Source organism: Triturus cristatus, chromosome 2_1 (assembly GCF_964204655.1).
Source record: "Triturus cristatus chromosome 2_1, aTriCri1.1, whole genome shotgun sequence".
NCBI classification, from domain to species: Eukaryota; Metazoa; Chordata; class Amphibia; order Caudata; family Salamandridae; genus Triturus; species Triturus cristatus.
The window spans coordinates 78,771,431-78,795,884 of record NC_140581.1 but is presented as its reverse complement, the minus strand read 5'-3'; the positions used below and the strand labels follow the sequence as shown (position 1 = coordinate 78,795,884).

General features: G+C 43.4%; 1 protein-coding gene across 1 annotated transcript in view; it reads left to right on the top strand.

Annotated features, from left to right (window-relative positions):
• The first annotated feature begins 4,471 nt into the window (after positions 1 to 4,471).
• LOC146863778 (vomeronasal type-2 receptor 26-like) overlaps positions 4,472 to 24,454 on the top strand; it is a 78,529-nt gene continuing 58,546 nt past the window's right edge. Inside the window, exon 1 of the mRNA XM_085640678.1 lies at positions 4,472 to 4,558. Within this exon, the coding sequence (XP_085496804.1) occupies positions 4,541 to 4,558 (18 nt within the window). The 5' untranslated portion in view covers positions 4,472 to 4,540. The remainder of the gene's footprint in view (positions 4,559 to 24,454) is intronic.

The following is a 24,454-nucleotide window of genomic DNA, read 5'->3' as shown; positions in this document are numbered from 1 at the left end:
GGGACCGGTTTCTGGTTCATAACCCTCATCAGCTAGGCTATCTTGAATCCAGTGGCAAAGTGAGCCAGGGACCCATGTGTGGGCATACCCTGCCAACTTAGGGCAAACAACGCAAATCCAAAGGGGATGATGGACGGAGCGTTTGAACATTGCAGACACTCACCCCCAGTCAACTGATCTGGGTTTAATCCATCATCATTCTTTAGCTCACTCCGCCACCCCAGTTCAGACATGGCCATATGCAAAACAGTCTGACCCTGTGCCTCATGGGAACAGTCCAGCCAAAACTGCCAAGCCATGTCTTCCCTGGACCAGAAACAAGCAACCTGGGAACGGTTTCGGGTTTATAACTCTCATCAGCCACGCTATCTTGAATCCAGTGGCAAAGTGAGCAAGGGACCCACGTCTGGGCATACCCTGCCAACTTAGGGCTAACAATGCAATACCATATGGGATGATGGACGGAGCGTTTGAACATTGCAAACACTCACCCCCAGTCAACTGATCTGGGTTTAATTCATCATCATTCTTTAGCTCACTCCGCCACTGTTCAGAACAAAGATTGAGCGCAAAAATGGAAACAGAAAATCTGATTCAATCCTAAAGGCAAATAGAGGAACTACGCACCACTCCGCATAGCCCGGAATTAAAACATTCTGAAAACTCCATGAGTGGCTCAGAGTTTTCCACATGGCTTGTTCTGCATTTCCCTTCTAGCTGTTTACAGTGTTGTTTAGTGTCTCCAAGGTCTTCTGTGTACCAGCTGGCCTGCTTGTTTCATCTACTATGCTTGTTGGGTTTGATGGGTGCATGGGAGTCTGCACAGTTCTTCATCCAGTTGTTGAATTTGTTGATGTCCTTGTCAAGGTTGTCTGTGATGCTAGGTTGATCTTTGCTTAGGACGCTGAGCCAGTCGGCTTCTGTGAATTTTACCCAGCTTTGGCTTAGGCTGCTGAACCTGGGAGGAGTGTTGACTTGAGGTGTGTTGGTTTGAAGTGGATGATGAAGTGGTCTGAGTGGTGCAGTTGTATTTGGTGCTGTCGCTTGTAGTGAAGATGAGGTCCAGTGTGTGTCCTGCAGTGTGCTTTGGTTCTGAGACAAGCTGAGTGAGTCCAATTTTGCTCAAGCCTCTGAGGATTGCAGTGATAAAAAAGAGGCTGTTTCAGTCTTCCAAGTGGAAGTTGAGATCACCGAGTAGAATATAGGCTCTAGTGTCTATGGCGAGCAAGAAGACAAAGTTGGTAAGGAGATTGGTAAAAGTGGCTCATGGTGTGGGTGGTCAGTAGACAAGGGTTCAGTTCAGGGTGATTTGTTGCTTGAAGTGCAAGAGTTCCATAAATGGAGTGGCATTCCCTGTTTATGTTGTGCATTTGAAGACTTGCTTGCAGATGATTGTGAGTCCTGCTCCTGGCTGAAGGAGGCAGTGCGTTGTGTGATCTTGTAGCCCGCTGGGATTTCTGTGGTAATGTCAGAAGCCAATGAAGGGTTGAGCCAGGTCTTTGTTATTGATACAATGTCAAATGCATTGCTGCTCAGCAGGGCCCATATTTCGGTGTGTGTTTGCTGAGTGATTGTGCATTGGTAAGCATGCATGCAAGTGGGGTGCTGGCGTTCAGATTTTTGGGTTTGTTATGGCATGTGGTGTATAGTGGGGGTGCTGGAGGTGATGTTGGTGCTTGTGTAGCATGTGTTTTTGGAGGGGGTGATGAGGGCACTATAAGTATTTGCGTGGGTGTGTGTGGCTGCTAGAGAACTGGCTGTGGATACAGGTGAAATCCTCTACCATGGCATGAGGCAGGGTGAAAGGGGAGCACAATCATGTTTTTTACTGTGGAATTGAGTAGTTATATTTGTGACCTCAACTCAACATTATGCAGGGTGTACGCTTATCATTGACAGGTTGTTTACCTTTGTTGGCAGACTTTGGGGGAACCTTGTCTGTGTCTAATGGCCTAAGGAGTGCTACAGAAAACTGCAAAATATTGCTGGATGGTAATGAGGTCAGGGCTCCTGGCACTGGGTGTGGACTGGTACAGACAGGCTTGCTAGTGGCGTGCCCACTGCACATTGTTTTTCGGCAGCCATTAGTAGGTCCTTGGACGGTGAGGAGTGCAGGGTGCCATGATGCCATTTTCTGTGCTGATGGTGGATAGGAAAGGAAGTCCTCTTGATTGGCTTTTTCTTCTAAGGATGGTATTGGTGGGAAACCAGTAACATCACTTTATGCCCAGATGGATGATCGAAGATTCGGTGATGTCACTTACTGTGTTCATGGGTGCTAGCAACAAAACATACCCAAGTGATAAGAAAGGGTGAATGAAAAAGTAGCTATCATACTATTTTGTGTGGTGTTGAATTTGGCTTCCTAAACATTCTTAGGTACAGTCTGAGCAAACTGTGCATCCCCATATTACATTTCGGATAGATACTGCAGCATAGAACTATTACACAAGCTCATCACAGAGTATTACATATAGTGCGTTTCTGTTAGTATGTATAATAATAATCTGGCATTTGTAAAGTGCGCAGCTACCTAACAACGGAGGTCTCCCGGTACTGTACTTATACCGCAGAGGAACCCATCCAGGCTTTCCCAGTGAAGTGTCCACTCCTGGGTACCCCCAAGGTGCAGCCAGGCATCCCCTGCACTGTTGGGGCCGTTGTGGAGATTAAGCAAGCTATTGCCCAGAGTGGGACCCATGATTAGACTAGGCACCGAGGCGAGAAATATCAGGTCCGAGGAAATTAAGCCCAAGACCCGCCGAGGTGGGAATTGAACCCTGGTCCCAGGCCGGACCTCTGCATCAGGGTCTGCTGCTCTAACCATTGAGCCACACTTCTCCACACCATGTATGGCTGTATGAAGCATGCCTGTACTTTTTTGAGTATGTTCCACTATGTTCTATGCCATTGGGGAGTTGACTATGCATAAATAAACAGCCTTTTGATGTCAATGAATGTTAAGAAAACAAAAGAGGTCTTTGTCAGATTTTTCATTCAGCTCAGAATTTTGCACTATTAATTGAATTAAAATATCCTCGGTCGGCAGAAAAGGCCGATCTCCCTTGAATGGGATCAATTAATAGAGCAGTTTAAAGCACTTACAGCCGATGGCGTAGTGGAACCGCTTGCACCATAGCAGGAGAAGCTGAACTAAGTCTGTCACCTGGATGGGTGCTGATGCAGGCAGGGGGTGGCTCTCCCTTTCCTCCATTTTCAGTTCCCTCCCTTCCACCCTTCTACCCCCTATTTGTGCCCTCTTCTTCTCTCTCCACACCCTCATGAGATAGTTCATGACTCCGACTTAGTCCTCTCCAAGCCCCTTCCTCCCCTCTCACTGATCATTCACCTCCCCCCTCTCGTTTTTCCCTTCCACATTCCCCCCGGAGAATTTGTTGCACCCTCATTAAGTTTGATTCACCAAGGTTTTTTGCCCTGGCAGTACGGAATGTTCTTAGGCGGCTATGTTCACAGTTTATTCTTATTTGGGAGGGTATAGTTGTGGGTATCCAGGGTGGGAATTTGGGGAGATAAAGTGACAATGGTCCGATTTCTTGAGAATATTTTTTCAACACTGTGGTTCTGTTTATACGTATCTTTCATCGACACAAATTGAGGTATCCTTATGAAACACATGCTAAAGTTTCAAATTGTAAGTATTGAATATATGTGTAATACGTATCATACGCTGTAACACTGAATGATTAATGATGTAAGATGCTTCTATTATTTTTATGACAAAAATCAATAAAAGTATGTGTTGAAAATGTTGGGGTAATTAAAATATTTGTCAGTTACGCCTTTCAGCCATACTAACATTAGTGATTCTATTTTAAGGGCTCTTGATTTTTGCAAATTGCTATGAATCATTGTTTTATACCATTTATTGTCTATAATGTTTATATTGTTAATGCTATGTTTGATCAGACTTAAACTCCATATCTGATCTTGCCGGAAATGTATGACACAATTTGCAATCTACAATATTTTACCATTAGGCGGAATCTTACATGATATCTGGTTTCATCCAACTAGATTGGAATTCTGTACTGTTTCAAGCCCAAAGCATGAAAAAGGAGGGCAATTCTTTGGCTGATTGAACTACAGGCAGTCTCTGCACCAAAGAGAGCTTTGCGTCTGCCTGCTCCATACTGTGGTGCAACTATTGCATGGCAAAATTCTTAGTAAATGTTAGTGAATCCTTTAAACTTTCCTTACATATATAACACGAATGAAAAAAGTTTATTCCTAGTCTTACTTTGTAAAAGGTAGTGACCATGAAAATGCAACTTATGTTTTTGGGTGTCATTCTTCTTTTTATCAGCTGAACAGATTCTTACAGAAGATTAATTTTAAGACACTCTCTGGAGATGATTTTGCATTTGATAATGTTGGTGAAGTCCCAGCTCTCTATGATATACTAAATGTAGTGATCTATGCAAATGGAAGCACCAAGGAATTCCATGTTGGGTCATTTGATCCCTCAGCGAACCCAAATCATCAACTTGTCATCAACCAAAGCTCTATCCTCTGGCATTCCATGGAGGACATTAACCTGGTCAGTTTGAAAAGTCTCTTTCATAAACCCTTGCACAATATGTACAACCGTTTCAGAATATCTTCTCTCAAATAATTGAACATTACTCCAACATATTTTGTTGCAACATATTGTAGTTAAAGAGATTTTATTATTCTATGCTGTGTTTCATTAGGCTGTGTCCTTAGTACACTCTTTCAGATGGTGACTTCAAAGTTTGCATGTTAACGCTGCTGATCTTTCAGAGGTTATACTATAACTTATTGGTGGAGAATGTGGTGGACCCTGGGAAGATATTGTGCCTGCCCATGTAATCTGCCCAAACTTTTCACTTTTTGGCCATCTTTTTTTTTTTTACTGTGAATGAGTCTCATTACTTGTCTCTCCCACGGTAATCCCATGGTAATCGGACTGCCCATGTTTACTGCAAGTGCCCGCCATTTAGATAAGGCGTGTGTGCACATGTGTGCGGGCTGCGCATGTGAGACTACCATTCTCTACAGCCCAGACATGATGCATAAGTAGCCTGTCACAGAAGGGACTCAGCAGGGATAGATGGTGACCTAGGGTAGGCCTCATAGTATGCGTGGGCATTTATAGCTAAGGTTAGTAGAGTTTTCTGGTTTATCAGCAGTTTGACTGTATTATAGATATAGAGGTATATCTATTGCAGTTTTGCTTCCCTTAGGCCTACAAAGTCAAGTGAGGAACCAAACAGCGGCAAAACATGTACAGTAGGTTCAAATATGCTGGTCCCAAGAACCTACATGTTGAGACCTGCCTCATAAAGGGCTGTGCTTACTCCTTTTACTTTACAAATGGCATCCATTTTGTTAATTGGTTGATTCCTTAGTTTTGGGAGGAATTTAAACATCCCTTGGGATGCCCTACTCATTTTAGCTCTAGTTTTTAAAATATGTTAAGACCCTAAGCCATTTGCCAAAAATAAAATATCAAGGTAGCAAAAGGAATTCACTGTATGAATTGGACTATTGCCCATAAAAAAAGATTTGCAGGTTTTGGGTTTAGGCCCACAGACCATAGTGAATGTTTTTGCTTTATTGATTACCATTTTCCTTTATGTCATAAAATCTAAAAAAATGGCCATCAGTCTCTGGAGGCCTACTGGGGTCTGTGCTAATAGTTCTGCGTAATGCACATATAATAGTATAGGTATCGGACTTACACCTGCCCGAGGGGCATCAGCCTGTAGCGTTCGCAAGTGGTTATCTACCCCATTAATAAAAAGGGAAAACAAAATTGGTGGTAGCACACACCCTTGCCGTATACCCCGCCCTACTTTAAATTTGAGTGAGTATTCCTCTCGAGGGCCAAAGCGGACTGGTTATGTTCTCATACAGACGGGAGAGAAACACAATGATAGCCCGAGGTGCTCCCATAGAAACCAAAGTTGGTCAGAGTAAATTAAGGTCGACATGATCAAATGCACTACTTAAATCGGCAATGCATAAGTAAAGAGTACCTGCCTTTGCCCTAGTATACTTGCCGATGAGTAACTCTAAATTGATGCATTGCTCAATAGTCCCAAGTCGTTTCCTGAACCCAAACTGTACTGGGGTTAGTATCAAATACTCTAGCTCCCATTCCTCCAGTCTTAATAACAGAACCCTACTTCACTTTAAAGGAGGTGTCTAGGAGCGAAATAGGGCAATAGATTTTTGGGTCTGTTTTGTCCCCTTTTTAAAATATGGATACGATGATGGATTCTCCCCATGTCTGGGGGATTGTATCTGTTATGGCTGAAATAAACACTCTGGTTAAAATAGATCCTGATAATTCTGGGGCAGATTTGAAGAAATCAACTGGAACACCATCCGAGCCTGGGGCTTGTCCTCCGGCACTCACCTGAATAGTCTGACGAACTTCTTCATTAGTGATATTCAGAGGGTGACGCCTCCCCTCGCGTAACTTCCAATCAGACCCTTCTATCATCTCCCCACTAGTACAAAAAATTCCAGAGAAATTCGTCACCCATGTATCTGAGGGAACAAAAGAACAAAACTCTGGGATATCTTCATTCTTGAGGAAGGAAGCGTTTACTGTATCCCAGAAAAGTGTGGTATTCCTAGTTTTTGCAAAGATGGCCAGGTTTTCACATGCTTCGGCCTGAAGTGTCTTTTTGCGGGCAGCTATAGCTAATTTATACTTGCTCTGTAGGGATTTAATAGTTGGTATATCTCCCTTATATCTCGCTGGGATTTAGAGAGGGCATGCTTTAGTAACTGTAGTGCTTTAGTGCAGGTACCATCAAACCATCCCTTTTTGGTTTTACCATATGTTCCTGGGGGTTCCATGATGGAATATCGTTAACATAAATATCGTCAGAAATAAATATCGTCACTAAAATATCGCTTACATTAATATCGTCATCCTATTCTTAAACAAGGATTCACACAAATATCGATTTTTTTTTATAGACAACCCTAATATCGTTCACACTAATAAAGACAGCATAAATATCGACTACTACATGATCGACTTTATTTTAAATAACATGACCTTAGACATATATATCGACTACACTAACATCGACGACCTATCTGCTTATAGAAATATACAAAAAATATCGTCTTTTTATTACCAACTGGATATGCACTATTCTTTTATTTTACTCACTTTTTTTAACTATTTTACTTTACAAAACTATTCACACATATAATTATTTAACGGTTTTCTAATTCAAAATAACGTTCGCGACCAATGTTTTTGAAATTTCACTAATTGAACAAATCAAAAGCTACCATTAATTAACTCACTCATATAAAAACAATTATACACTTAACGTAATCTACCATTTTTGGACCAAACTTGGAGAAAAACGGTTACCTTGCTGAGAGAAGAGAATACAAACCTACGACTACAACTACAAAACGTCATACTACACTTGAAGTAAGTAAAATCCCATTGCTTTTTTCATTCGAACTTAGCATAAAGTAGATAAACTCCCTAAATTAAAAAGTGTTCTTCTTTAGAGTGAAAACAAAACATGTTGAACTTATCAACAACGACCAGAAACTTAGATGTAAAAACATTTATAAACTACCTTATCCATGTCTACTTAGATAGCTGATAAAAATTATTTAAACTTGCTAATTAAATGTACAATTTACTTCATATGTTAACAACTACTATCATCCAAATACTATAAGTAACACAATGATTAGAAAAAAATAATAAATGCTGCGCTAGGTTGCTGTCCAGTAGCGCAGGCGCAAAGGACGATAGTTCAGTTAATCCATGAATGTATAGGCAGCATACGTGGCAACTGCTTCCAACAAAAAATCGTTTGCCTTTAACGTCTGCAATGTCCATGCAAACTGCATAACAGAACGCAACTGGTTTTCACCATTATATAACACAGACATATCATCATGCACAATATCAACAACTGACGAAACAATATTATCTAATGTATAAATTCTGGAAGAGAGAGTGCTAATGCTGTTATCTATAACGGCTAAAACCTTTCCCATGTTTGCTTGGTCAATAGCTCTCAATCTGGAAGCCGCCTCAATTTGCGAAAATTTCCACACTTCGTTGTAAATAGCATACGCCCACCTTTTGGTTCTGCCACCCACAGGACCTTTAACAAAATAATTCAAATCTATTTTGTCATGTAACTTCGATAAATGAACTTTCACAGATGCTAAGGTGGAATGTCGCAGCCAGGATTGACATAACTTTCCCACAGAGTATGTACTTACAGTATGTGACGACTCAAACCGAGGGTCTACGCGTTCCAGAGGACTAAATACCCTTTTGATCAAAAATAAATTGTAAACTCAGGGAAAGTGCTGGATAGTAAACCATAATAAATTACTATTCTAACTCCAATCCAACATAAGTCAGGGAAAGTGCTGGATAGTAAACCATAACATAAGTCAGGAAGAGTGCTGGATAGTAAACCATAATAAATAACTATTCTAACTCCAATCCAACATAAGTCATGGAAACTGCAAGATAGTAAACCATAATAAATTACTATTCTAACTCCAAACATAACATAACTCAGGGAAAGTGCTGGATAGTAAACCATAACAAATTACTATTCTAACTCCAATCCAACATAAGTCAAGGAAAGTGCTGGATAGTAAACCATAATTAATTACTATTCTGACTCCAAACATAACATAACTCAGGGAAAGTGCTGGATAGTAAACCATAATAAATTACTATTCTAACTCCAATCCAACATAAGTCAGGGAAAGTGCTGGATAGTAAACCATAATAAATTACTATTCTAACTCCAATCCAACATAAGTCAGGGAAAGTGCTGGATAGTAAACCATAATAAATTAATATTCTAACTCCAAACATAACATAACTCAGGGAAAGTGCTGTATAGTAAACCATAATAAATTACTATTCTAACTCCAATCCAACATAAGTCAGGGAAAGTGCTGGATAGTAAACCATAATAAATTACTATTCTAACTCCAATCCAACATAAGTCAGGGAAAGTGCTGGATAGTAAACCATAATAAATTACTATTCTAACTCCAAACATAACATAAGTCAGGGAAAGTGCTGGATAGTAAACCATAACACAAGTCAGGGAGAGTGCTGGATAGTAAACCATAATAAATAACTATTCTAACTCCAATCCTACATAAGTCATGGAAACTGCTGGATAGTAAACCATAATAAATTACTATTCTAACTCCAAACATAACATAACTCAGGGAAAGTGCTGGATAGTAAACCATAACAAATTTCTATTCTAACTCCAATCCAACATAAGTCAGGGAAACTGCTGGATAGTAAACCATAATAAATTACTATTCTAACTCCAAACATAACATAACTCAGGGAAAGTGCTGGATAGTAAACCATAATAAATTACTATTCTAACTCCAATCCAACATAAGTCAGGGAAAGTGCTGGATAGTAAACCATAATAAATTACTATTCTAACTCCAATCCAACATAAGTCAGGGAAAGTGCTGGATAGTAAACCATAATAAATTACTATTCTAACTCCAAACATAACATAACTCAGGGAAAGTGCTGGATAGTAAACTATAATAAATTACTATTCTAACTCCAATCCAACATAAGTCAGGAAATGTGCAGGTTAGTAAACAATATACATTTTTCTATCTAAATTATTTTTTAGACCCTATTCCAATCCAATCCAATCCAAAAATTCTTTATTTCGGCCATATAGACCATAAAAGATGCAATGCAAACATTACAAACATTAAAACATTATTAAAACACATTTAAATAAAATCGACTCTCCCACGAGGAGCGATTTAAAATTGATTTAGAAAGTTCTTTAGAAAGTTCAAGTGGCTCAGACGATTTTTTTCTTTCTGATCAACCATATGGCCATAAGAAATTTGGAAACTGCGAACACAATGTGGCCCAGAGTACTAGTTTTCAAAATCCTGTATGCTTGTGCATACTCTCTGAACCCCAGGTTCTTACAGAGCGGTGCTATCCAGTATTTTCTGGGCCTTTGGTATGCAGGGCACACAAACAAGATGTGGAGGTCGTCTTCCACATGGTTCTTACAGCAGGGACATGTTTTATCGCCCCCCTTTGTCCACTTAGAGGTGTATGAATTAATAGGTAGTGTGCTAAGCCTCCATTGAACATACAGTTTCCTCGCCAGGATGGGAAAAATAAAATCCATAAAAGGTTCAAAAGCATAAGAACTTTTGGATTCTAAAAATCGCAAAGTTAGGGTGCCGCTATTTTGAGCGTCCATCAAGTGAGCAAGGGACCTGGCTTTGTAGATTTGTGCCAGGACTTTGCGCGAGATTGTACGGCAGCCTCGCGCAGGGTCCTCCCACAGGACACGGAGATTGATGGCAGACAGTTCGTTTTCCACAAAGGTGAGCCAGGGGATTTTGCCACTGGAGTTTAAACTCATGACATGGGTGAGATCCTCCCTATAATGATGAAGTTCGTCCGTAGACCAGAGCCTGTGCCAGAACTTCACTGGCTTTGACACAAGCTCCTCTGCAATAGGGGGGAGACCCATGTCCATTCTCAGAGGCTGAAGTGGTGTGGCATTTGGAAGAGCTAGAAGGCGCCTTAGAAAGCTATTTTCCACTGTTGATAGGCCCTTCACCGGTTTGTGTCCCCATAGCTCACTGCCATACATGGCTGCAGCCTTGGCCTGGGTCTTGTAAGTTTCAAGGGCCGGGCTTATAGGCTTGCAGGAAGAAGAATTAGCCACTTTCAGGATTGCACCCGACAGTTGGGATAATTTGGCCTTGGATCGTACTATCTGTCGATCCCATGCTAAGTTTTCCTGCAGTGTGACCCCCAGATATATGAAAGTGGACACCCTCTCAAGGCTGGTGGTCCCCAGGGTAGGATTGGGCCTAGTTTTGGTTGGTGGGTTAAAGATCATGAACTTGGTCTTCTCTGTGTTCACCTCCAACCCATGCTGATAACAGAAAAGACCAAATCCATCCAGGATCCTCTGGATCCCCATAGGGGATTTTGAAAGGAGGAGGGTATCATCGGCAAACATGATTGCCGGTACCCTCCTACCTGCCAAACAGGGGGCGTCGTTGTCCTTGACGTTTTCCAGGTGTGAGATAACATTATTGATGAATAAACAAAACAGGGTCGGTGCCAAGACACAACCCTGCCTCACACCTCGACGCACAGGAAACCTGGATGAAAGTTTACCATCTTTCCCACACCTAACTTGCGCATAGTTGTTCTCATGCAGCCTGGCCAAGATGTTAAGTAGCTGGGGGGGAATTCCTAGCTTTTCCAGCACCTCCCAAAGTTTCCTGCGCGGGACTAGGTCAAAGGCTGACCTCAGATCCACGAAGACCATGTACAATCTCCCGCCCTCGATCCTCACCGTCTTCCAGTAGAGGAGAACGAGGCGGAAGATCTGGTCCATGGTCGACGTGTTTTTCCTGAAGCCAGCCTGCAGGGGACTCATGATGTCATTTTCCTCCACCCATTCTAATAGATGATTCAAAATAAGGCGCGCAAAAAGCTTTTGGGGAACATCTATCAGGCTAATAGGCCTGTAATTTACCGGACTCAAAGGGGACCCTTTCTTGTAAATCGGAACTATTTCAGCCCCTAGCCAAGAGGAAGGGACCGCCATACCTCCCAAAATAGCATTGAAAAGGACAAGAAAGTACGGGGCCCAAATATCAGGATGGTATCTGAACAAATCACCGGGTAGCTTGTCCAGCCCCGGTGCCTTCCCCAGCGCTAAGCGCTCCAGTGCTAGCTTCACCTCCCCCAAGGAAAATTCCAAGGCCACATCTGGCGGGCAGGGGGACTCCACCACCATCCCTTCCGGCCAGAAAGTAGTTTCTTGATATAGTGTCCCAAAGTGGGCCTCCCAAATAGAGGGGGCAATATTGGGTTCTACTGCGGATAGCAGATCCCCTGTTCCATTGTTTACCAGGGCCCAAAATTTTCTAAAGTCTTTGGATTTGAGGGCTTCAGACAGGTCATGCCAGTGATTCCAATCCCACTCTGCCCTTGCGTTGGCCAATACTGACTTGTACCCCCTCCTAAGGGCAGCAATCTTCACCTTATCACTACCCTCTTTAATTGCGGAAAGAAGCTCAGACTTAGTTTTCCTGCAGGTGGAGGTGTACCAAGTCGGAGCACGAGTCTTTTTCCTTCTAGTAGGCAGGGCCGGATGGAAGACATCTGCAAGGTCCCTTACTAAGGCCTGATGAATGCCAAATAGTCTCTCGTTGTAGTCTGAGGGTCTAGATTGATTAATGAGAGCATCCACCTCCTGGAACCTGGGGAGTGCTATACCATAGAGGTTTTTTAAAGCTTCTTCTTTATCAACTAGCTTCCCCCATTTCACTCGGCGCCTGCTTGTAGTGAGTAGTATGTCTCCCTGGTCGACTCCAAAATCGGTAGTTAGCATCCCTATAGCAGGGGCTGGGTGCTGGATCTCCAACAAAAGGGAATTGTGGTCACTGTCTGTCCTCGGGATCACTCTAAAATCTTGAACTTTGGGCCACAGGGAAATATCTATAAAAATGTAGTCCAACCTTGACTCATGGCCCTTTTTGTTAAAGGTACACACCGAAGGAGTGTCAGAAGGAGTACGTCCGTTACACGCCCTCAGTGCAAAGTTCAGAGTGAGAGAGGTAAGTTGTACTGCCAACGGAGACCAAGCTTTGGGGTGAGGTGAGGAGGAGGGTGGGACTCCCCAGTGGTCATCCTCGGCAGTAAAGGCACCCTCAATTAGACCTTCCAAGGGTTCAAAGTGGCAGTTGAAATCTCCTCCCACCACTATTTTCAGGTCACCTGACAGTTGCCCTAGAAAAGATGAGAGATCAACTAGGGTGGGGGATTCCTTACCCACAGCGACTGGTCGAGAGTAGACGTTAACAATAGCCCATATACTTTTACCAGGCCATCTGAGGAGCACACACTGAATGTCTGGTGAAAGTGTGTCCATTCTATCCACCTGACACCCAATGTGGCTCGCCACCCAGATTGCTAAACCTCCCGAGGGTCTCCCTCTCCCATTCGACTTTGCCGGGATTTCAAAAATGTCATATCCCCTCCTAAACTGTGGTGCCCTAGCCCATGTCTCCTGGAAGAGGAGGATATCACTTTTACTGACCAAAGTTTCCCACTCCGGGGTATCCACCTTACTTAAGATGCCAGCTACATTCCAGGAAAGGATAGTCAGGCCTGGACCTTGGAATTGGGGACCTGCTTCACTTGGTGCAGACGGGATGTCATGTGCAGAATTACCCAAGTCACCCAAACCAGTAGTAATGGGCGACTGGGTCGGTAATTCAACAAGCTCCACCAATTGCGTTATAACAGCAGTTAATGTGTTTGGTGGATCCTTATCTAAAACTTGGATGCTTCTCAGTGCGGTCCCCCCATCATTTGCAGGGGCCAGGGACCTTTTTTCATTTACAGGAACAGATGTACCTTCCCCCCTGAGTGTAAACCCATAGGCAAAATTTACTGGGTGTTGTGGAATGTCCCCCCTTATTGGTCAATCTACTTGGTCCAGACAGGAGAATCTATTCTGAAGGACAAAATTGCCATGGGCGGGCAGTGTGTTGTGCTTGGGTCTGTACCGTGAACCATCTACGGCAAAGCCCACTCTGGTCCAACTCTGTTCCCTCCCCACTACTGAGTTGGAAGCATTTGGGTAGAAGTGTGAGAGGGACACTAGTTCTATGTTGGACTTATCCGGCCTTACCAGCCAGTTGCAAATGTAAGGGGCAACCAGTGGGCTTTTAAAACTAATTATGATACAGTCCCCTGCCCTGTTTTTGGGGGTGATTCCAATCCATGGGATCCTTCTGACCATCAACACATCACCTTTGATGTTAGAAGGGAGGGGCCTGTTAATATTAAGCCAACTAATTACCTTATTACGGAGTGAGTCCTGTGGCTCTCTGGTATCGCCAGAGAGCTCAGGAACTCCCAGCATAATCGCTGTGTAGGGCACAGCCTCAGGGGGCAAATTAACCGCCCTACGCCTAGTGTTGGGGCTAGTGGGGCGACCAGTATGTTCATTGTTAACTCGCCCCCCACTCGTTGGAAGAGGTAGTGTTGGTTTCTTAGATCTTCTAGGTGCAGGGACAGGGGGCCTAGACATTTGTAAAGAGGGCAGTGGGGGAGCATGACTACCTGTAACACTATGTTGTGCCCCAGCCGGGGCCTGTATGCTTGTTCCAGCAGTAGATGGTCTAGTCCCTGCAGAATCCCGGGGAGCCGTCTGTACACTTGGACCCAACCCGCTGCTAGGACTATTCCTATTTTGTGCGTCTTCCATAGCCCTGAGTCTAGCAACTATGGAATCCAATTTTACAGACAGGGGCTCCAACAGGCTCCTAAGGATGTCCCTAAAAGAGCCAATTAGAGCCTCTGTCGCATTTGGAGGATTTCCACCGAATATGAACGGGCCAGAACACCCAGGTACCACTGTGGCTAATGGCGAGTCTGATTGATCAGACCCAATTCCCGGGGAAGTAACCACGGGAGAAGCCGGGATATCTAAGCTAACATCTAGTGTTGTGTTGGTTTTATCCACTTTGGCCCTTTTTGCCCCTCTAAGTTTCCTTGACCTTTTCCTTTTCGGAGGATGGTCGACTCTACTACCTACGGGATCTGTTGGCGCTGCAACTTGCCCTTCATCCTGCACCTTAGACATTTCCGCACAGTTCATATACGGAGTGGTCTCCACCACCCCCGAGGGCCGCAGAGACTCGCTGTCCCTCAGTAGATTGGACGGAGTCCTAAGTTGTTGAAGGACTGTCTCGATTGTCTGATCAATACTATCCATGAGAGATAGATGGGTGGCGTCAAAGGGTATTGGAGTACTAACATCGATGGATGAAGAGTCCGAGGGGGCCACTGAAACTGACACATTTTCTGAGTTTACCTCGAGGAGAGTGTCTGATACTGTGCAACCTTTGCTAGCCGCAGCACTGGTCTTCGAAAAGAATTTTTCCAGTGTGCTAGAGCACTGTTGGGCAGCCTTACTCCTGGATACTCTAGTAGCCATGTCGAGAGGAACAGTCAAAGCCGCAGGCTGATGGAGTATGAAGAGGAGCCTTGGGACAGGGACAGCGTTAGAAAGGGGGCCCGGTCCGGTCTCTGCCGGCCTCTAACGGCCTAAAACGGCCCGCTCTTTGCCCGGTCTTCGCCCGCTTCCTCGTCCGCGCGCGTCCCGCGTACGCGTTCAAGGCGGGGTTAAAGTAGAGGAGGAAAGAAGGGGGCGGGAAGAGGAAGCAGGTGCGCGCGGTGGACGGCGCAAGCACTTCTGGACCTCGCAGTCCCGCTCCCTACGCAGGTGGCGTCTAAGGCACTCCCCCAGCTGAGGTGACCGAGCCGAAATGCTCCCAGGCCACACAGAGGGTCTTGAAAAGGGCTCCGCTGCTGTTATTGCCCCTAGAACGGCCAGAAACACTGTCCACAAATCCTCCGCTACACGAGCAGCACCCGCGCCAGCGGGGGCTGCGAGGAGTTAAGTACACCACCAGGAGGGTCCAGGGAGAGTCCAGGGAGGTCCGAGGGAGAAGGGGGCGGGAAGAGGAAGCAGGTGCGCGCGGTGGACGGCGCAAGCACTTCTGGACCTCGCAGTCCCGCTCCCTACGCAGGTGGCGTCTAAGGCACTCCCCCAGCTGAGGTGACCGAGCCGAAATGCTCCCAGGCCACACAGAGGGTCTTGAAAAGGGCTCCGCTGCTGTTATTGCCCCTAGAACGGCCAGAAACACTGTCCACAAATCCTCCGCTACACGAGCGGCACCTATTCCCCTATAATACCAAAATAACGCTTCTTCACTATTAATTTAATATTTTTTATTATTATTAAAAAATAAATTTCGTGTAAAAATTTTAATTTCGATTTTAAATTTAGATTTCATGATAAATTTCTAATTTATTAATATTTTATACAATGTTTAAAGACTACATTTTTAAATTACTACCCACCCTAATCCCCTATAATACCAAAAACCCGCTCCTAAAATTATTTTTTGAAATTTTAAAATTTAATTACAAATTTAAATTCGTAAACAATTCGATATTTCAAATTAAAATTTTGATTTCTTTATTATTTTCTAATCTGTCTATATTTTATAATAATTTACTATTCTAACTCCAATCCAACATAAGTCAGGAAATGTGCAGGTTAGTAAACAATATAAATTTTTCTATCTAAATTATTTTTTAGACCCTATTCCCCTATAATACCAAAATAACGCTTCTTCAATATTAATGTAATATTTTTTATTAATATTAAAAAATAAATTTCGTGTCAAATTTTAAATTTCGATGTTAAAATTTGATTTCATTATAAATTTCTAATTTATTAATATTTTAGACAATTTTTAAACACTACATTTTTAAATTACTACCCACCCTAATCCCCTATAATACCAAAAACCCGCTCCTAAAATTTTTATTTGAAATTATAAAATTTAATTACAAATTTAATTTCGTGAACAATTCGAAATTTCAATTTAAAATTTGGATTTCTTAAATATTTTCTAATTTGTTTATATTTTATAAATTTTTTAAAAACCAAATTTTAAATTACTACCCACCCTTATCCCCTATAATACCAATAACCCGCTACTAAAATGTTAACAATTCTTTTGTAGAAATTATTTTTTAACACATATTATTACTAGTAGGAGTTTTGTAAGTTTTTTAACAACATAATACATATTTTTTTATAAATTTTATAAGAACTTATATTTTTCTGTCGATATTATATTAAACGATATTTTGATCAAAGATATTCTGTTCATCGATATTTTTTTATGACGATATTTTTGTCATTCTCACGAAACGATATTTTTTACAAAGATATTTTCTATTACGATATTTTTCACAGTCGATATTCTTACCACGATATTAATGCTAGTCGATATTTTCCCGTCGATATTCTATCTTTATACCGTTCCTGGGTACTTGGTTAAAAGCGATTTGATGGAAATTGCGATACAGCTGAAGTGAGGTCGCTATATTTGGGGCGATTTCATCCTGGAGACAGTTGGTTATTTCCCTACAGTTAGACACTACTATTTTCCACATGGTCATATGTGGATCCACACCCGTCCACTTAATTCTTACACCATTTATTCTAGAGGGGTCGATAATATTTACTAGATCAAATGCATCCCTCCTTTGGCCCCAGAAGAAAAACGATAATATAAGTAAGTTATGGTTGCTAAATATGGAGGGAGCGACAGTAAAATTACCACACATACAAATAACGGAGGCAGACACTAATACATTGTCTATGATAGAATACAAATTTCTCCCGGTAAAGGTTTGGACTAAGTTCCCATTATGACCACGGCCCCCTCTAAATAATTGGAGATCATATTTAGGGATCATCTGTTTTGAATGCTTCCCCATACTTGTTGTGGCAAAAATAATCATTTCCCTCTCCATCATGATAAATATGGCCACATGCCTGGTTGGTGGATGCTCCGCATGCCTGTATATTAAAATCTCCTGCGCACAATAATACATAATTTGTATTCATTGGAGCTAAAAATGTTTCAAGGCCACGGTCAAGGGCTGTTGCCACATTACTACGTGCAGAATCAAAAATGTTGTTATAGAAGTTTACAACTATCATATCTTTCCATCCTTTTTTACTTAGCCACAACAATTGTGCATGGGGGCCCACTGATGCACCCTTTTTAACATTAGTAGAGATTTTATTAGAAATAAGTATCTGTAATCCCCATTTGCTCACCCTGCTTGTGATTCTATGGCTGCTAAAAAATGTGAGGAATATCCTTCTACATGTGCAGGACTTATACACCACATTTCTTGTAGACATATGATGTCATAGCTAGATATGGTACTAACCCAATCAATATTCCCAGCCTTATTTAATAACCCATTCACATTCCAAGTTGCAAACTCAAACCCTACCTCAAAGGGCTGATATACAGGAGGAATGTTTGATGCACTAATAAGTATATTGCAATAACTAAAAATATCTTTACCAGTTGCCTTGAAGGCCTTAGCTTCAACCAGCCCACAAATAGCGGGTGATATATGTACGATCTCTCGAAGGTAGCTGACTTGTATGATTGGCTATAGGATCCCTTGTAAAATCCCTTTGCTGATAATTCCTAGGGCCCCCAGTATAACTTTGATCAGGGCTGAGTTATTCATTATCATCTAATCTACTCAGTGCCTCATATCTATTAGACATTGCAAATTCCAAACTATGTGACAAGTGCAAGCTTGGAGTAACCCTCTGTCTTTGGTAATTCAGTACACCACTAGAGCGTTGATCTGAACGCTTCAAGTGGCGGTAGAAGAACCCCAGTGCGAGTATTCCCATGTCTTGTGTATCCATAGTTAATACCCCTGTCATTATATGGATGCCTCTAGCAATTCTAGGGTTTCTAAAGTTGATTACTACACAATTGCTACCAAGATTTTTTTACAATGGCCCAATCCACCCCACTCTCCTTGTAAACAAGATTTGAAGTGCTCTACTGGGGGGGGGGGGGGAATAAATGTTTAGAGCTAAGGCAATGCCCCGCCTCATCCTCCAGGCATTCTGTAGTGTCCCTGGCCCCTGGCTTTAGTGGGGGGAGTTAACTAATACTGCCACATACGGGCAGCTAACAGGTGGCAAATAAATGGTTACTAAATCTTGTAAAGGTGTATTGGTTAGGGGGATGTATATTTGAGCCCCTTGGGTGTTGTGCCACAACATGTGTCACGGTGACAGGCGCCCCCAGTAGATTCCCTATTAATCTCATGAGGGTGCATGCCTACAGCACTATTCAGTCTAGGGTCTATTAATGGGGGTCTCTTATCCAACCTTTTTCAATTTCCCCTCCACTCTACCCAGTCTTTCTTCAAGGGGGCTTAGTAAGCTGCTAATAACAGATGTTAGTTTATCCCAAAATGGAGCCCATATTGTTTTGTCCATAGAGTTGTTTCCATTTTCAACTCCCCCCAGCAAAGCAAGTATATCTGGAGAACGTAGGTCAACAGGAGTTTCATGCTGTACCTTTCTTTTCCATTTAGCTGCTGGTTGACGAGCTGCGTTTGAAGCTTTAGCTTTACATATAATTGCCGGACCCACGCGAGTAGAAGTTAGTGCCTGGTATGGTTAGTGTTGGTATTTGGCAAATAGTTTCACTTGTGCATCCTGCACTCTGGTCATCTTGTTCATCACCTAGACCAGGCTTCCCTTTGGAAGATGTTACACATTGGGTACACCTATTATGGCCAGTCGCAGTAAGGGACATGCGCCACTCAGCTAGATCAATTTCTTTAGATAGAGCTCCCACGGTACGAGCCAGGAAGGTGTCTATAGTGGTTCGCTTCAGGGTCGTAGTTTGCTCAATTGGTGTCTTCAGGGCTGGACTGGGAACTGAAACCGGCCCTGGCAAACTTCTCGGCCGGCCCCCACTGGGGGAGGAGAGAGGTGCGTCCGAGCTGTTTCTTAGGGCCTTTTTTGGCCGATTTTGTTACAGGGGGCTGATATTGCTGGCCTCCGATAACAAAAACGGCCTCAGGGGACCCAAAACCAGCCCCCACGGTGGCGGTCCACTGGGGAAATGCCCGGTGCTCGCTATGGCCAGTCCGACCCTGGATGTCTTTGTACCTCCAACCTTCCGTTTGCCCATACTGCTGGTTGTAAGTTTAGATAATAAGGGGAAGGAAGAAGGGGAAAACAATCCTCTGAATTACACAGCTAACATCCTTAACCATCAGCACTGGTCCACTAAGATTGACAGGAATACAAAAACCAAGAGATTGTGACCAGCCCGGCCTCTGCCGCCTGCTGATGGGTGCAGACAGGCCCGCCCTTGGCCCTGGCTTTGCCTGATCGCGTTCGCACGCGTCCCGCACTGCGGGAGGCCCGAGCAGTCTTTATGCACCTTCTGGTGTGGGTCTCACACGTTGGCGGTGCCTGCTGCAAAGCCAGGAGGGGGTTGAAGTCCTACAGAAAATGCAGAGTGCGATGACGGGCATCCCGCGCTGTGGGAGCCCCGAGCAGCCTTTATGCACCTCCTGGCATGGGTCTCACATGTTGGCGACGCCTGCCGCAAAGCCAGGTGGGTGTTAAAATCCCATGGAAAGTGCAGAGTGTGATGACAGGCATCCCCCACAATTGTCATGGCGATTATTTTCAGACTGCATAGCTGGAGTCTTCATGCAGCCAACAATGTGGTCTTGAGCGGTTACAAGTGTTGTAAGAGGTAGAATCTATATTATTCAGATTCTCTTCAGATAAATTCACATCATTGTGAGCTCCTTGGTATCCACGCATTGCTGTGCAGAGGACACAGAGGTCAAACTGTACATTTTGTTTGAGCAGGCGGCTCCTCCACTAGGCGGAGAAATGTCGCCCCATATAGGAAAAATAAAATGATAATAACGTTTTGTTATTCTCATTTTAGTTTTTCCTGCTGCGGCAGCTTTGCGGGGCTGCTCTGCTCTGAGAGCAGGGAGAGGAGTGGCGGGCACTCTGTAAGTGTGCACAAATGTTTGGCCGGTTGTCTCAGGCCGGCCAAACCATAATGCACTTGTTGCATGTTCTCTACCCAGGCTGCATTACAGCACCTACGGGATTGTTGATAGGCATTTGTACCATCTTCTGAGCTGAAACGTCAGGAAATAAAGATGGTGCATGATCATTTTTTTGTGATGGAAACACCACATACTTTAGCCACTGAAGGCACAGATAACTCCCAGCATTGAGTGACCATTTATTGATTCTTTAGAGTTCCTTTGGCCACTGAACACAAGGCTGTTTCATGGGAAAAGTGTTTCTGTGCTCATAACTCTCATTAATCAATACTGAAGAGACTTCTATATCAGAAGTAGTCTTATTGCACACAACTACTGGTGTCTGACTGGAAGCTTCCTCAGAAGCTATGCACAAAGTGTCAATGTTGGTTGTTTCTTCCTAAACACCATTATGCTGAACCACAAAACGAAGCAGCAAGATGCTGAGTGGGAGAAATGGCTTTAAAAATGCACGCTGAGCTCTGCGTGCCATTTCCTCGCAAGCTGAACCACACTTGCTTTAACCACGCATGTGCCTTATCAAAGCATATGCATGGTTAAGGAAATGCCCTGTCTAGTTGCCGAGCGGAAGGGGGCGACAGACTCAAAAGACTCAGGACTCGGGAGAAGACACAGTGAGGTAAGTGGGGCTAGAGCTTGGTCTTGGAGGGTGGGGGGTAGTTTTTCCTGGTGGGGTAGATTTTACGACTAAGGAGGGGTTCAGGATGATTGTAGGGTGGGGGACAGTGTTTAGAGCTAAGTGTGGGAAAAAATGGGACTGTTTCAGGGCAGGGAGCAGGGTCGGGGTAGTTTAGGGATGTAGTGGATAGTTTTTAGGGCTCAGGGCAGGGTGGCTGGGTCAGGGTAGTTTTTGGGGCATGCACTTAATTTTTTGGGGCTCAAGGCAGGGGGACAAAGGACAGTTTATAGGGCAGGGTCAGGGTAGTTCAGGGATGTAGGGGATAGTTTTTAGGACTCAGGTTAGGGGGCGCTGGTATCGGGGCAGTTTTTGGGGTGTGGGCTTAATTTTTAGGGCTCAGGGCCGAGGGAGAAGGGACAGTTTACAGGACAGGGAGCAGGATCGGGGTAGTTTAGAGATGTAGGGGATCGTTTTTAGAGCTCAGGGTAGGGGTGCTAGATCAGGCTAGTTTTTGGGTTGTGGACTTACTTTTAGAGCTCAGGACAGGTGGAGAAGGGACAGTTTACAGGGCAGGTCTGGGTCGTTTAGGGATGTAGGGGATAGTTTAGGGCTCAGGCTGGGTGGGGCTCAGGTAGGGTTGGTTTTAGGGGTGTGGGTTTAATTTTTAGGACACTGGGCAGAGAGAAAAGGGACAGTTTACAGAGTTTTTCCAACATGCCTCTTTACCCATCATTTCTTTATCATGAAATTGCGTGGTAAAGGCATGCGTGGTAAAGACGTGGTCGTGGTAGAGACCGCGTGGTACAGACAAGCCTGGTTTAGGCATATATTGTACCATCATGCAACTGCTGAGCGAAATGATGAGCAGGTCTTCGAGTAAAAGGTTAGAAAGAAAGTTTTTCATAGAGGCCAACATGTAATTGAATTTAGCCTCAGAGTTCTTTATTTTTGGAAAATAAAAAACAGATTCTTGATTGGCTTGGTAGAGAGTACTGTGCAGAGTGGTTGTTGGGCTGATCTTGAAAGCACTGTCTGGTTCACAAGTGGGTTCAATGTCTCTCTTATCGTGATTAGCAGGAAGCACAGGCAGTGAAATGAGTGGAGTCGACTCTGTGGCTTCCTTCCATTTGTAGATCAGAGGCAAATCTTTCAGAACGGACCAAGATGCTTCCGTCGTCTCCATCAGAATGCTCTGCTGGCTTTGAACCTGTGGTAAGGCCAGTGGCAACAGGAACAGCTGAAGTGGACTCGAGATTGGCCTCTGGCACTGCTTTTTCATTCGAAACCTGTTTAGCCTCACTGCAGAGATCATGGTAGACTCTGAAGAGATGTGATCTCTGTTCAAGATTCTTGAGTGTTTCAAGGTCCTGACACTTCTCACTGGAGCTGGTTTCTAAAACAGCCTGATTGGTCTTGGGAGCAGGGAAAGAAGAGTGTGTCAAGGTAATTTGAATATGGTTGGCCAGATGTTTCTGAAACTCTTCTTTCTGTTTAATGAATTCCTGCTTAAACCTATTTGCCTCAAACTGAGTATTAATAGCACTGACGTCCAATGAGAGCATCTCTGGTTCACAAGAACAGGGGTTAGTCTGAGAGGAAATGTATCCCTTGTAAACATTTTTGCAATGTAAACTGACATAGTCATCAAACAAGAACAATGATCTGTCTCTTAAGAGCTATAAGTTCAGCTGTAGACTCTTTGGAGACAGAATCTTCTTTTAATTGTACAACATGGAGCTGAATAACCCTTTCGGGCCTGGGAAATATTATCTTCAGTTTCATTGCTAGATTCACAGGAGTTGAGGAATGGATAACGCTGTAGATTAAAAAACTCCACTGACTTCACTATGTAAGAATAAAAGACAAGTATGGTCAGGCAACAGGTCTCAAGAATCCATGGTATACAACAAAGAAATTGTAACAGCAGTGCAAACAGGCTTGGTTAAACTACAGGGCTGGTAACATAACCCAATATGCAATGGCTGGGAAATGTCTAAAATGGTGCTAAGATTTGGCCCAGATTTATGGGGGTGCTAACTTGAGAAAAAGTAGCCTTTACAGCACTACAGTGTGAAAAACCATTCTGCTTTATTGCTGGTAGCAAAGTTTGTAGAAATTAATTTTCATCCTGCAGTTCTCCGAGTGACAACTTCACAGTGGTAGGATCACAGATAGCACACAAGCATTTGCAATGCATCGGTGTCGCCTTTGGAACCTTATATGTATTTAGCTATGCAGCACATTAGCCTGGGTGCTGAAAAATCTACTGTTCTTTAACATGGAGGGAAAGTAAGCACCAAACTGCGTGACAAGCCAGGTATGGGATCACATGGAGAGAAATATTGCCTTTCAGCGGGAAATGGTATACTCCAAAGCTCTGTTTTTAATTTAGAATCAGGGCCTTCGGTGGTCATATCACTTAAAGTACAAGATTTGAATAAAATAATATTAGCTACATGCAATGTAATTGTAAATGACAATGCTTTTTATTTATGTTTTAAAAAAGAAAACAAAAATAAAAGGCATTGTTATTTGCGATGAAAATAGCTTAACCTTGCGTAAATGCGAGACCTATTGCATCGGTACAAGACACAAGCTGCTACCAAGATCGGGTACCAAAATCCGCCCAATAAAATGTTTTTGCATTTTAGCTGCCATCCTTATACTGTACCATTGGGGCCGGGGGTGGGGGGAGGCAGGAGAAGAGCAACAAGAAGGGTTAAATTGCATCAGCAAGATTTTTCTTTCAATGTAGCAAAGCAATGCTTCTTAAAGAACATTTTTCGTAATTTACTAGTTAAAATAGTTATTGGGTATTGTAGGAAGAGAAGTAGGAGCAGGTACTCGAGAGCGACAGGGCCTGCACGATGGGATGACTGTCTTTTATGCATTAAAACATTCACCATAAACTTCTGGTTATTTAAAAGCTTTTTGGCTCTTTGCAGTGAAGGCTACATTGATCAATGTTCACTACATTAGGGTGGCAGGAGTAAGGAAGGCCCAAAACTTACATTTGTGTAGTAATATCTTGTCGAAGGATTCGCCCCACTTGACAGCATCTTCGGGCTGAGGCCTGCAGGGTTAAGGAGAGAACAGTAAGACTAAGAACAAAGCGTCTGTAAGCACTTCATCCACCTTCTGGGGCACTGTGCCACACTGGCCAACGTTGCACAAATAGCAGCCTTCTGGGGCAGGCACAATAGACAGCATCCTTACCAGAAACCGTAAGGATCATGTATATGATGTACAAGGCCAGGAGCAGGCTACAC